Source organism: Bos taurus, chromosome 5 (assembly GCF_002263795.3).
Source record: "Bos taurus isolate L1 Dominette 01449 registration number 42190680 breed Hereford chromosome 5, ARS-UCD2.0, whole genome shotgun sequence".
Taxonomy (NCBI): domain Eukaryota; kingdom Metazoa; phylum Chordata; class Mammalia; order Artiodactyla; family Bovidae; genus Bos; species Bos taurus.
The window spans coordinates 113638627-113650703 of record NC_037332.1 but is presented as its reverse complement, the minus strand read 5'-3'; the positions used below and the strand labels follow the sequence as shown (position 1 = coordinate 113650703).

Genomic DNA, 12077 nt, shown 5'->3' with positions numbered 1-12077 from the left:
TCATCTCGTTGTGTGGCTCCGCTCCAGTCCATGACCTTTCCCGGCCAGTGGGAGGAGGACAGACATCCACATCCAGGGAAGCAGTGCCCCGGCCTTTTACAGTCTATAGAGGTAGCATTGCTTCTGCTCACATCCTACCGTCTAGAATTCAGTCCCACGCCCTGTACCCAGCTTCCTGGGAGGCAGAGGAGGTCTTACCAGGGGCCTGCCCAGTGCATTTCAGAGCTTTGCAGTTGACAAAGAACAAAGACAGTTTGGGGAACCTCTCTGGCCATCCAGTGGTTATAACTCTGCGCTTCCCATGGGGGTAGTGCAAGTTTGATCCCTGGTCAAGGAACTAAGATCCCACAAGCTGCACAGTGTAACCAAAAGAAAGAATGAAGACATTTGTTTAAACCCAGATTTGAAAAGGGATTTGAATCGCATTGCCCCTGTTAGCTGTGTACATAGAGCACCTCTCAAGGCTGTTGAGAGGATGAACATGTGATGGAGAACTAGCTGTAGGTCTGTGTGCACGTGTGGGTTGGTGTACACACACGGGGTATATGACCTAGCTCTGTCCACTGTGAGGCCTAGAGACAGAGACGCCCCAGGGCGACAGGCACACCCCGCACCCACACCCTCATTTCTAAATGCTGTTCTCCAATAAAAGGAACCAGGGCTACCTTTGGAGAGGCGGCCGATTCTAGGACTGGAGTTGCATGGGCAACCAGAGGTGCTGGAAGTAAGGGAGCGCTAGGAGGCCGGGGCGGGGGATTGGATGAGGATGTGGCTGGAGATGGTCAGAGCTGGATCCATTTGAACAACAAAAGAAATAAGATAGTACTGAGCTGTAACACAAAGCACTGACCAATAGCCATGAGTCCGTTACTGATGTAAATGGATGATTGCCTAAAGGAATGGAGGGAAGGCACAGTCTTCCTTACAGAAAATTCTAAATCACACGTACACTTTCCACCCTTCAGGACGTGGGGCTTAACCCGCTCCCCCGGCATGTGGACCGGACTTGGTGACTTACTTTTTTTGAAGTTTGTTTTTTATGACTTTCCTTGCTTTGCTGTTAACGACTTTTCTCCCCTGGCTTCAGGTGAGCAGCACGGGGTGGGCATCAGCACAGCCAGAACCTTCTTTAACGCCGAGGAACGTGGACGCACCTGCAGCAAGCAGTGAAGGTAAGACTGAGACTCGTGTTGCAGTGCCGGCCCGTGTGCCCCGGGCCTCTGCAGAACTCCTAGAAAATGAGGCCCCTGCATTTACCAAGAATAGGGAAAGAGGCCCATGGCCCAGTATAAAACGGGGAGAGAGGATTACTGAACATGGAGTATGTATGACCTCACTTTTGTAAAAAACAAGTAGCCAAATTCACATATTCAGTTAATACTAGAAAATGAAATTGCTAAAGGTTTGTCTAGTCAAGGCTATGGTTTTTCCTGTGGTCATGTATGGATGTGAGAGTTGGACTGTGAAGAAGGCTGAGCACCAAAGAATTGATGCTTTTGAACTGTGGTGTTGGAGAAGACGCTTGAGAGTCCCTTGGACTGCAAGGAGATCCAACCAGTCCATTCTGAAGGAGGTCAGCCCTGGGATTTCTTTGGAGGGAATGATGCTGAAGCTGAAACTTTGGCCACCTCATGCGAAGAGTTGACTCATTGGACAAGACTCTGATGCTGGGAGGGATTCGGGGCAGGAGGAGAAGGGGACGACATAGGATGAGATGGCTGGATGGCATCACTGACTCGATGGGCGTGAGTCTGAGTGAACTCTGGGAGTTGGTGATGGACAGGGAGGCCTGGCGTGCTGTGATTCATGGGGTCGCAAAGAGTCAGACACGACTGAGCGACTGAACTGAACTGAACTGAGGAGTTTTACTTTCAACTTGATACAATTTTGAAGTGACTGAACTTTTATCATGAGTATATGTTACTTTTATAATCATAAAAGTGAAAGTAAAAGTCGCTCAGTCATGTCCCACTCTTTACAACCCCATGGACTATACAGTCCATGGAATCCTCCAGACGAGAGTACTGGAGTGGGTAGCCGTTCCCTTCTCCAGAGGATCTTCCCAACCCAGGGATCGAACCCAGGTCTCCTGCGTTGCAGGCGAATTCTTTACCAGCTGAGCCACAAGGGAAGCCCAAGAATGCTGGGGTGGGTAGCCTAACCCTTCTCCAGAGGATCTTCCCAACCCAGGAATCAAACTGGAGTCTCCTGCATTGCAGGCGGATTCTTTACCAACTGAGCTATCTTATAATCAAAAAAAAAAACAAAAAAAAAAGATTCCAATTTAGAAAACTATGGGCTTCCCCAGTGGCTCAGCAGTAAAGAATCAACCTGCAATGCAGGAGACATGGGAGACATGGGTTCAATCCCGGGATCAAGAAGATCCCTGGAGGAGAAAATGGCAACCCATTTCAGTATTCTTGACTGGAGAATCCCGTGGACAGAGGAGCCTGGTGGACTGGTCTATGGAGCTGCAAAGAGCTGGACACGACTGATGCAGCTGAGCACACGTGGACACGACTGACGCAGCTGAGCACACGTGCACATGTTCTGTCAATGGTTGGTGTCTAATAATTCACGTTTGGTGATTTTGTTTTAGGATTATATTTATTGTAAATCTACTTACATCCCTTGCTTATGTTTAAAAAAAAAAACAACCGTGGATGAAAACATCAACATTTTCTGTTTTAAAATTGAGCATTTTTTGTAGCCAGAAAATTAGTGTAAATTAGCAACAACAAGGAATCATTTTTCACCTAATCAGTGAACTGCTGGCGGGTGGGCCCCTCAGTCGTGCTGGTCTGTGAGAGTCAAGCCTGGAACTGCTTTAAGGAATTTAGTGTAACAGGAAGGACTAAATAGAGTCAGCAACCTCAAGATCAGGTGATGGTCCTGAGAAGCCTTAATGGAATTCCTAACCAGGATCAGTGTTTTAGATCAACTAGAAAACTCAGCAGATTTCTTGGCAAGTGAAAATTTAGGTTTTCTATCATTGATGTGATTCACATTAGACTTGCCAAATGTTAACATCTGTTGGGGTATAGTACACATATGTACTAGGTATCTCAGAACGGTTTACTTTAAAACACCAGACCATAACGTAGGATTCCAGATTATAATGATTAGGGAGACCACTAACAAAGCAACTGGATACAAAATACACTTCTATTTTAATGGACTTTTAAATTAAAATTCTTAGAGTGATAAAATATGGAGCTAAAAAGAAAAGACAATCATTGATCTACCTGGATAAAATTTGTACTACTGAACAAGTTGGATGTGTTACATATTCAAAAGCACATTTGATGAATCTGTTTTCTGCACTGATACCAATATTTTTAACTTTCAGGTGTACCAGAGCAAGGACCAAGTGTGGAAGGTCTTAATGTACCAACAAAGGCTGCTGTAGGTGGTATGTGTTACCCTGTAGTCTGCTTTAGAGGTTAATTAAGAAAAAAATGAATCCTGTGTGTACATTGTGCCTAGAACTTTCCGTGTAATGAGATCTATTTAAACGAAAAGTGCTGTTCACTTTTGGCCGCTTGGTGGCTGGGAAACGCATTGGCCTGTGCACCTGGCCAAGGCTGCTCTTGATGCTTTTGGATTTGCTGGTTTATGTCCCGGCATAGGCAGAGGGCAGAGCAGCCACGTCAGTCCTGGTTACTCAAGAACTCTTAGCGTGTTCTTTCTGAGTTTATTGTAGGTGAACTTAATCTCTAAGTTTTCAGTATCAGGGAAATGTAATCTGAAATTAGTGCATATCACACTGCATTAATTGGAAAGCAACAGCTTTGGTGAAAAATAACCGAACTATTAGACATGTTCCAGGTATTTCCATCATGCATTAATAGAAGTGTGGGAAGCTGGAAGCAGGTTATATGACTACTCCAGTGCATATCTAAAAGAAAGTGAAGAAAAGGAGGATTTCCATGAATGTCTTTTTTTTGTACTCAAAATATAATAATGTTATTCTCCCATTAAGGACTAAAAATTTTTAATCTTTGTGGTTTTATGCTATCTTCTCCTGTTAAGTCACATTCTCATGTTTGTAAGAAAAAAAATAAGATTTTATTGTTATTGGGTCTCTTACACATAATTCTAAACAGAGTATATAATCTATGGTTAAAATTTACCCAGAAAACAATTTTTAAGAAACTGTATCTAAAAGCGTCATATATTTTTGTACAATTTAGTAAGTAATGCTACCAAAATTATAGAATGTTTTCTATTTCTGATTAGTTAGTATGATAAAATCTGTACATAAATCAGGGTGGAAAAGCACTTCACTGGCTGCTTTAGTTGTATACATAATGCCTGGCTAACTTTATATTTTAAAACAATTTTGCAAGTTTTTGAAGAGTAGAGATTACTAGGCGAGTTTGTTCTAATATACAAAATGCTCCTGAAGACAGTGGTGAATGAGGCAAGCTCAGGCTGTTTATTTCTCTGCAATATGGTGTTTCCCCCACTCTCCCCAAAATACATATACTCTCTGAGTATGGATGCAACCTGAAAACACTGAGGACTCTATTTTGGTGAAGCTCTGTTCATCGAAAACACATTGAGGTTCTTGAGCCTCTGGATGACGAACTAATGTGGAAAATGTGATCGTCCCTTAAATAATAAAATGCAGTATCTTAAGATTTTTTAAAAAATACACTAAAAATAGGAAAATTATGTATTTCCAGTGGTCTGACTTTCTACCTTTTGTCTTTTGACAGAGGTTTCTTCTATCATAAAAAAGAAACCAAATCAAGCTAAAAGAGGAGTGAGTATTACGTATAAACTGTCTGCTGATTGAGCTCTGAAATGGCTTATGGGCTTGAGGAAGCCCCCTTTGTCATTTTTATTTCTATTGTTTTTGAGCCACAATCTGATAAATGTGGCTCTGATAAAAAGTTCGTTTTGTTCAATGGGGTGACGTTATACGTGGTGAAAATTTTCTGCAGTGTTTCACATTTCTCTGTCGGCGTTAAAACTCTGAAAAAAAATCAGCCGAGACTCCCTGGGATCTCTGTCACGCAGCGAGGCTGGGAGGGTTGTCAGCCCTGAATCCTGACCTCGTCACTTGCCAGCTGTGTGACCTTGGTCAAGTCTCTTTACTGACAAGAGCTCAGGTCCTCCTCCGTCACCTGGAGACGATGACCGCGCCGGCGTCACAGAGGCGTGAGGACTAAGTGATAACCCTCAGTAACTGCCAGCTGTCGTTGCAAATGTTTTCAAACAGTTTGGGTAAAACGTAATCTTCTACTGTATCCTCCAGCTTGGGGCCAAAAAAGGAAGTTTGGGAGCCCAGAAACTATCAAATACGTGTTTTAATGAAATTGAAAAGCAAGCCCAAGCCGTCGATAAAATGAATGCCCAGGAAGACCTTCTGTCCCGGGCAGCACCTAAGGAAGAATCCATGTAAGTGTGATCAAATCATAATACGATTCTAGTGACGACAGTTATTAACTGGGCTTCCCAAGGTGGCACTAGGGGTAAAGAACCCGCCTGCCAATGCAGGATCCCTGGGTCAGGAAGATCCCCTGGAGGAGGGCATGCAACCCACTCCAGTATTCTTGCCTGGAGACTGTCCCATGGACAGAGGAGCCTGGCGGGCCACAGTCCATGGGGTCGCAAAGAGTCAGACAGGACTGAGGTGACTTAGCACGCATGTAACACGCAAAGCTGTTAACTAAGTGACTCTGAGATTTGCTTTCCAAATGCCATTTATTTTTACATCTGTGTGTGAGGAGGGAAATGCAAATTTTGGTTTTATGAGAGTTAATACCACACGGACGTGTAGATGAGAAGGAGAGAGACCAGTATTTAGGGAGGGCAGCCACCGTTTCCAGTTGAAGTTGTGTGGACAGGCTTTGGGTGGGGTCAACAAGAAGGGAAGGACAGAGATGTGTCAGGAGGTACTGCCACAGGAAAGACGCTCGGCGTCATTAGTCATCAGGGAAATGCAAGTCAAAGCCACAGGGAGACACCTCCTCACTCTCAGGGAGCTGTGATCAAGAAGACGGAAAACAAGTGTTGGTGAGAATTAAGAAACTGGAGCCCTCATGCTTTGCTGGTGGCAAAGTTACCATATGACCCAGCAGTTCCACTCCACAGTATATTCTCAGAGAAAAGTAATGTATATGCCCACAAAGCCAGACAAAAACTTGTACACATGTTCATAGCAGTATTAATCCCTATAGCTGAAAAGTAGAAACAACCCAGATCTCCACCAACTAGTGAACAGATGAACAAAATGTATGTGTCCATACAGTAGAATATTATTTAGCCATGAAAAGGGATAAGGTACTGGTACATGATGCAGCATGCACAAATCTTGAAAAATTTGTGCTGAGAAAGACACTGGCCACAAAAGACCACATATTTTATGATTGCTTAGATGTGGACTGTCCAAATCAGGCAAATCAAGAGACAGAAGCGGACTGGTGGTTTCCAGGGGCAAGGGCAGAGGGGAGAATAGGGTGGACTGTGGCTGGGTGGGATTTCTTCTGGGGTGGTGAAAATGTTCTGGAGTTAGTAGAGGTGATGGTGACAGCCTTGTGAATATGCTAAACTGAATTGTGCATTTTAAAAAGGTGAATCTTATGATATGTGAATTTTATCTCAGTAATGAAAATGGTGTTTATAACGTGAAGCCCCATTGGACCTGGCGACTAAATTCTAATTGTACAATGGAAGGTTTTGGGTACGGTGGTATCTCCGGAGGTACTGAGCCTGGATCTTGAAGAGGTCTCAGAGTCAGACTTGAGGGTGGTGGCAGAGAGAGGAAGGAAGAGCCTAGGAGCATGAGGAAGAGGGAATCCAGGCGGTGGCTCTGGGGTCCTGCCTGGATTGGAGACGTTGGAGTGATGGCATGGGTCGCCCTGAAGTCAGACCAGCCGGGGGTTTTGCATCACATCTGAGGAGAGTGCCATGAAGCAGGGGTGTGTTTTGGAAAGTGCGTTTGGTCATGATATCCAGGGCCAAAAGAATGGGGGAAAAACTGGAAGCCAGGAGGCCAGACCAGGGACTTGTTTTAAGTAGCTCCTTAAGGTTCTTGAGAGGATGTCATTGTGTTGACAACAGAAGGGACACACGGCTGTCTGGAAAGGCTGGTGACTGAGCATAAGGGTCCAGGTCATAAGGAGAGAAGAGAGGAAAGGTGTCTTGGATTCCCGTTCTGTACACGTGTGCGTTTTATTTATATGGTGTTTTCTCTTGTTGTCATGAGTATCTCGTGTGTGTGTGTGTGTGTGTTAGTCACTCAGTCATATCTGAGTCTTTGTGATCGCATAGACTGTAGCCCACCAGGCTCCTCTGTCCGTGGGGACTCTCCAGGCAAGAACACTGGAGTGGGTTGCCACGCCCTCCTCCAGGGGATCTTCCCGACCCAGGGACTGAACCTGGGTCTCCCGCATTGCAGGCCAATTCTTTAGGATCTGAGCCACCAGGGAAGCCCCTATCTCTTTTAGCGTGGCTTCATTACTACAGGCTGTATAATGAAGAAAACACTGCTACTTACTTTACAAGATTGTTAGGGGATTCATTTAGTTAATGCTCAGTAGAGTGCATCGGACAGTGCCTGGCGCAGGGTAGGTGCTCAGTCAGTGTAGCTTCTTGCTATTCGTGCTCACACTTTCCTCAGTGGGCTTCCTACGAAAAGCCTGGATCATTTGAAACGCGTGGTTACTTCTCATTGTCATTCAACTCACAGCACCTAGGGGGCAGCACTAAACTGTTATTTAGGTTAAATATTTGCAATGTCAAAGGGGCTTCCCTGGTGGCTCAGATGGTATAAAGAATCCGCCTGCAATGCGTGAGACCTGGGTTCAGTCTCTGGGTTGGGAAGACCCACTGGAGAAGGGCATGGCAACCCATTCTTGCCTGGAGAATCCCCCTAGCGGGTTACAGTCCATGGGGTCGCAAAGAGTTGGACATGACAGAGCGACTAAGCTCACAGCACACAAAGGTGGCTCAATAGTAAAGAATTTGCCTGCCAAAGTAGGAGGCACAGGAGACTCGGGTTTGATCCTTGGGTCAGGAAGATCCCCTGGAGGCGGGAAATGGAAACCCACTCCAGTATTCTTGTCTGGAAAATTCCATGGTCAGAGGAGTCTCACGGGCTACAGTCCATGGGGTCACAAAGAGTCAATACTACAGTTGGTTGTGATCCACACAGCCAAAAGCTTTAGCGTAGTCAGTGAAGCAGAAGTAGATGTTTTTCTGGAATTCTCTTGCTTTTTCTATGACCTAGTGGATGTTGGCAATTTGATTTCTGGTGTCTCTGCCTTTTCTAAATCCAGCTTAAACATCTGGAAGTTCTCTGTTCATGTGCTGTTGAAGCCTGGCTTGGAGAATTTTGAGCGTTACTTCGCTAGCATATGAGATGAGTGCAATTGTGTGGTAGTTTGAGCATTCTTTGGCATTGCCTTTCTTTGGGATTGGAATGAAAACTGACCTTTTTCAGTCCTGAGGCCACTGCTGAGTTTTCCAAATTCGCTGGCATACTGAGTGATTTGAGATGCTCTGTGTAAGACTCACTCTGAGCTGTCACAGACTTCACTTTGATGTCTCTGACTTTGCTAGCTTTCTTGACACTGAGAAAGGGGGAAGGTTCTATCTGAGTGTGTTTAGGAGTGGACTCCATGCAGATCACTCGTGCGTGAGGTTTTCCCAGAGAACCAGTAAAATCCTCGCCTGATGAGAACAGGAGATAGGGAATCAGAAAGCAGCAATCTCCTCTCTGCAGGTCAGGGGGGACAGGGACTAGTGCGTTAATATTAGAGACAGCACCAGCCTTAATCAGGACTGCTCGATACAGCTAAATGCAAACATGCAGATTGTGGGGTGTTTATGAACTGGTGTTTATAAACCCAATGAATCCCTTTGTTCAGAAGAGCTGCACTCCAGGCCCTGACTACCACCCTGTGCTCAGACACATCACAGCTCAGTTTCACCAAACCAGTGCTGTGCCAGCTGTGAGAAAGTAGCCAGGCTTTGTTTGTTTGTTTACTTTTTAATATTTACTTATTTATTTGGGGCTTCCCTGGTGGCTCAGTGGTAAAGAATCTTCCTGCAATGCTGGAGATGCAGGTTCAGACACTGGGTCTGGAAGATCGCCCGGAGAAGGAAATGGCAACCCACTCCAGTATTTTGCCTGGAGAATCCCATGGATAGAGGAGCCTGGTGGGCTACAGTCCATGGGGTTGCAAAACAGTTGAGACAACTTAGCGGCTAAACAACAATGTATTTATTTGTCTGCACTGGGTCTTAGCTGCGGCACATGGGATCTTAGTTCCTCAACCAGAGATCGAGCCCAGGCCACCTGCATTAGGAGTGCAGAGTCTTAGCCGCTGGACCACCAGGGAAGTCCCCAAGAGTGCCCGCACTTCATGCTAGTCTTCTGCAACTTCATTTCTTAACATGGCCGTAATAAAGTTAGTTCAGTCAGCTGTCAGGAGCAGTATCGATTATTCCTGTGTGTTCTGAGTGTGAACTAAACTATCCGGGCCGCAGCCTCATCCTTACCGGGCATTTCGTCCTCAGAGAGGTCTGTGCGCACAGCTGGTAGGAGAGAGAGAGGAGCCAGGAGCTGCTCCTGGGCTCTCCCTGAGTCCTGAGGTCGTGGCCAGCCCTCCTCCATGCCGGTCCTGGAAGGGCTCCTCTAGGTCTGAGGAGCGGGGAGTCCCAGCTTCTTTGTTCTGTTAGTGCTTCCAGAGCCTGCATGCTGAAGTGCACGCTTTTAGTGAGCGATAGCACCAGTCCCATGGCAGGTACCCCAAAAGGGAAAACTCCCCCATCTCATACTCTCTTGAAATTCTTCATCCCAATCCATTCATCTCCAGAAGACTGTTACCACAGTTATAGCTTTTTGTGATTTTAAACAGATCTACTGTTTTCTCCCCAAAATTATATTTGAAAGAAGATTGCTTATTTTCCTCCTTCGAGTACAATTTGGCTGGGGGTGGGGGTGGGGGGGCAAACAGTAGATGTGTTACCATTCCCTGGTCTGACGGAATAACAGTAGAGAAAGCAAATGGCCGCATTAAACCAGAATAGAGGGACTTCCCTGGTGGTCCAGTAGTTAAGACTCCAAGTTGCCAATGAAAGGGGCCTGAGTTCCATCCCTGGTCAGAGAACTAGATCTCACACGCCGCAACTAAGAATTCACATATGGCAACTGCGGATCCTGTGTGCCGCTACTAAGACCTGGCACCGCCAAATTAAATATAAAAAGAATGAAGGCATCCATTTCTTTAATGCCAGCTTGTGTTAAACAATGTTCTTGCTGTAAAGAAATGTCTAGCGGGAGCAGCATATGTACAAGCAACAAAAAAACCAGAATAGGAATCCTGCGTGACTCATTAAGAAGGGAAACAGCAAAAGCAAGATTATCTTCTCCTAGTAAGAAGTTCTGTTATCACTTCCTTTCACTACAGAGAAATGTATTTATATTATTAGGGACTTTATATAGTACCTTTCTCATGAGGAATTTGTGACATTTTATATAATTTTCTGAAATGGACAGTATCTTAGAAATCTTGATAATGTAGGTATATCATTTTTCAAGTCCTTGAAATTTTGTTGCTATTTACTAATATGATAATATACTCTTGTGAATATAGGCCTGGTTTTCTTCATAAGAAAGTAAGTATATATAGCATTTTTGGAAACGTAGAAGTAAGGGACAGTGTTTCATTCCTCTCCCCTCCCTCCCCCCCGCTGGGTGCGTTATTTGTCACACGTATCTGTAGATGGGTGATGAGTATCTGGTGGTGCAGAGGAAACTGTTGACAGGAATGGCAGCTCCATTTTGAATTCTCTCAGAGCCTGGTTCCATAAAGAGACCTTGTGGGGGACTTCCCTAATGGTCCAGTGGCTGAGACTCCGTGTTCTCAACGCTAGGCAGCCTGGGTTCGATCCCTGGTCAGGAAACTAGATCCCACACGCCGCAGCTAGAGATCCTGTGTGCCGCAGCTAAGACCCATTGCAGCCAAATAAATAGTTTTTTAAAAAAGAGAGAGAAACCCTATGGGAAATTTTCTTGTAAACTGAAGAATTCTTTTGCAATGCAGTAATGCCTTCTTAATGTATCTGTTAAGTCAAATATATTTATATATATATATGAAAAGTGAAAGTGTTAGTCACTCAGTCATGTCCAACTCTTTGCGACCCCATGGACTGTAGCCCGCCAGGCTCCTCTGTGCATGGAATTCTCCAGGCAAGAATATTGGAGTCATTCCCTATATATTTGGACTTCCCTGGTAGCTCAGCCAGTAAAGAATCCGCCTGCAATTTGGGAGACTCGGGTTTGATCCCTGGGTCGGAAAGATCCCCTGGAAAATGGATGGGCTACCCACTCCAGTATTCTTGAGCTTCCCTGGTGGTTCAGATGGTAAAGAATCCGCCTGCAATGCTGGAGGCCTGGGTTTGATCCCTGGGTTGGGAAGATCCCCTGGAAGAGGGCATGGCAACCCACTCCAGTATTCTTGCCTGGAGAATCCCATGGACAGAGGAGTCTGGTGGGCTGCTGTCCATGGGTTGCACAGAGTCGGACACAACTGAATTGACTTAGCAGCAGCAATAGCGGCATGCACCTTTTCTTGAGCATCTACTCAAAAGAAATCTTTATGCAAAAAGTGCCAGCTTGCCTTTATAATCATTAATCATGGAAAGCCGCAGCAAGCTAACAGCATGTGACATGTTTAACACTGTTGGTATTTTAACTTAAGAGCACAGAATTAGCGCTAAGTTAAGGAGCATTCGGTTTTCCTGGCAGCGTTTCATCATTACGATTAGCCTATAAAGATCTTGAAATTCAGATGAAGAAAGATGAAAAGATGAACATGAGTGGCAAGAAAAAGGCAGAATCAGAGAGACTTGGCATGGGATTCGGAAATAGCAGAAGGTAAGACTCTGCTTTCTTGGATTTCACAATTTAAGCTAATTTGCTAATCACACGTGGACTTTCCTTGTTAATTTCCATTTCAGGAATGTCTTCTCCTTGTTCACGTCCTTCAGTTGTTGTGCTCTAATACAGTCGGCCCTCAGCGCTCTCTGTCTAGGGGTTCTGCCTTTGCAGACTCAACCAA

General features: G+C 45.1%; 1 protein-coding gene across 1 annotated transcript in view; it reads left to right on the top strand.

Moving 5' to 3' along the window:
• Nucleotides 1-12077, top strand: part of ARFGAP3 (ADP ribosylation factor GTPase activating protein 3) — a 51917-nt gene that overhangs the window by 20381 nt on the left and 19459 nt on the right. The window contains exons 6-10 of the mRNA NM_001075974.1: nt 1088-1172; nt 3350-3412; nt 4722-4768; nt 5264-5406; nt 11765-11893. Coding sequence (NP_001069442.1) covers nt 1088-1172; nt 3350-3412; nt 4722-4768; nt 5264-5406; nt 11765-11893 — 467 coding nt within the window. The remainder of the gene's footprint in view (nt 1-1087; nt 1173-3349; nt 3413-4721; nt 4769-5263; nt 5407-11764; nt 11894-12077) is intronic.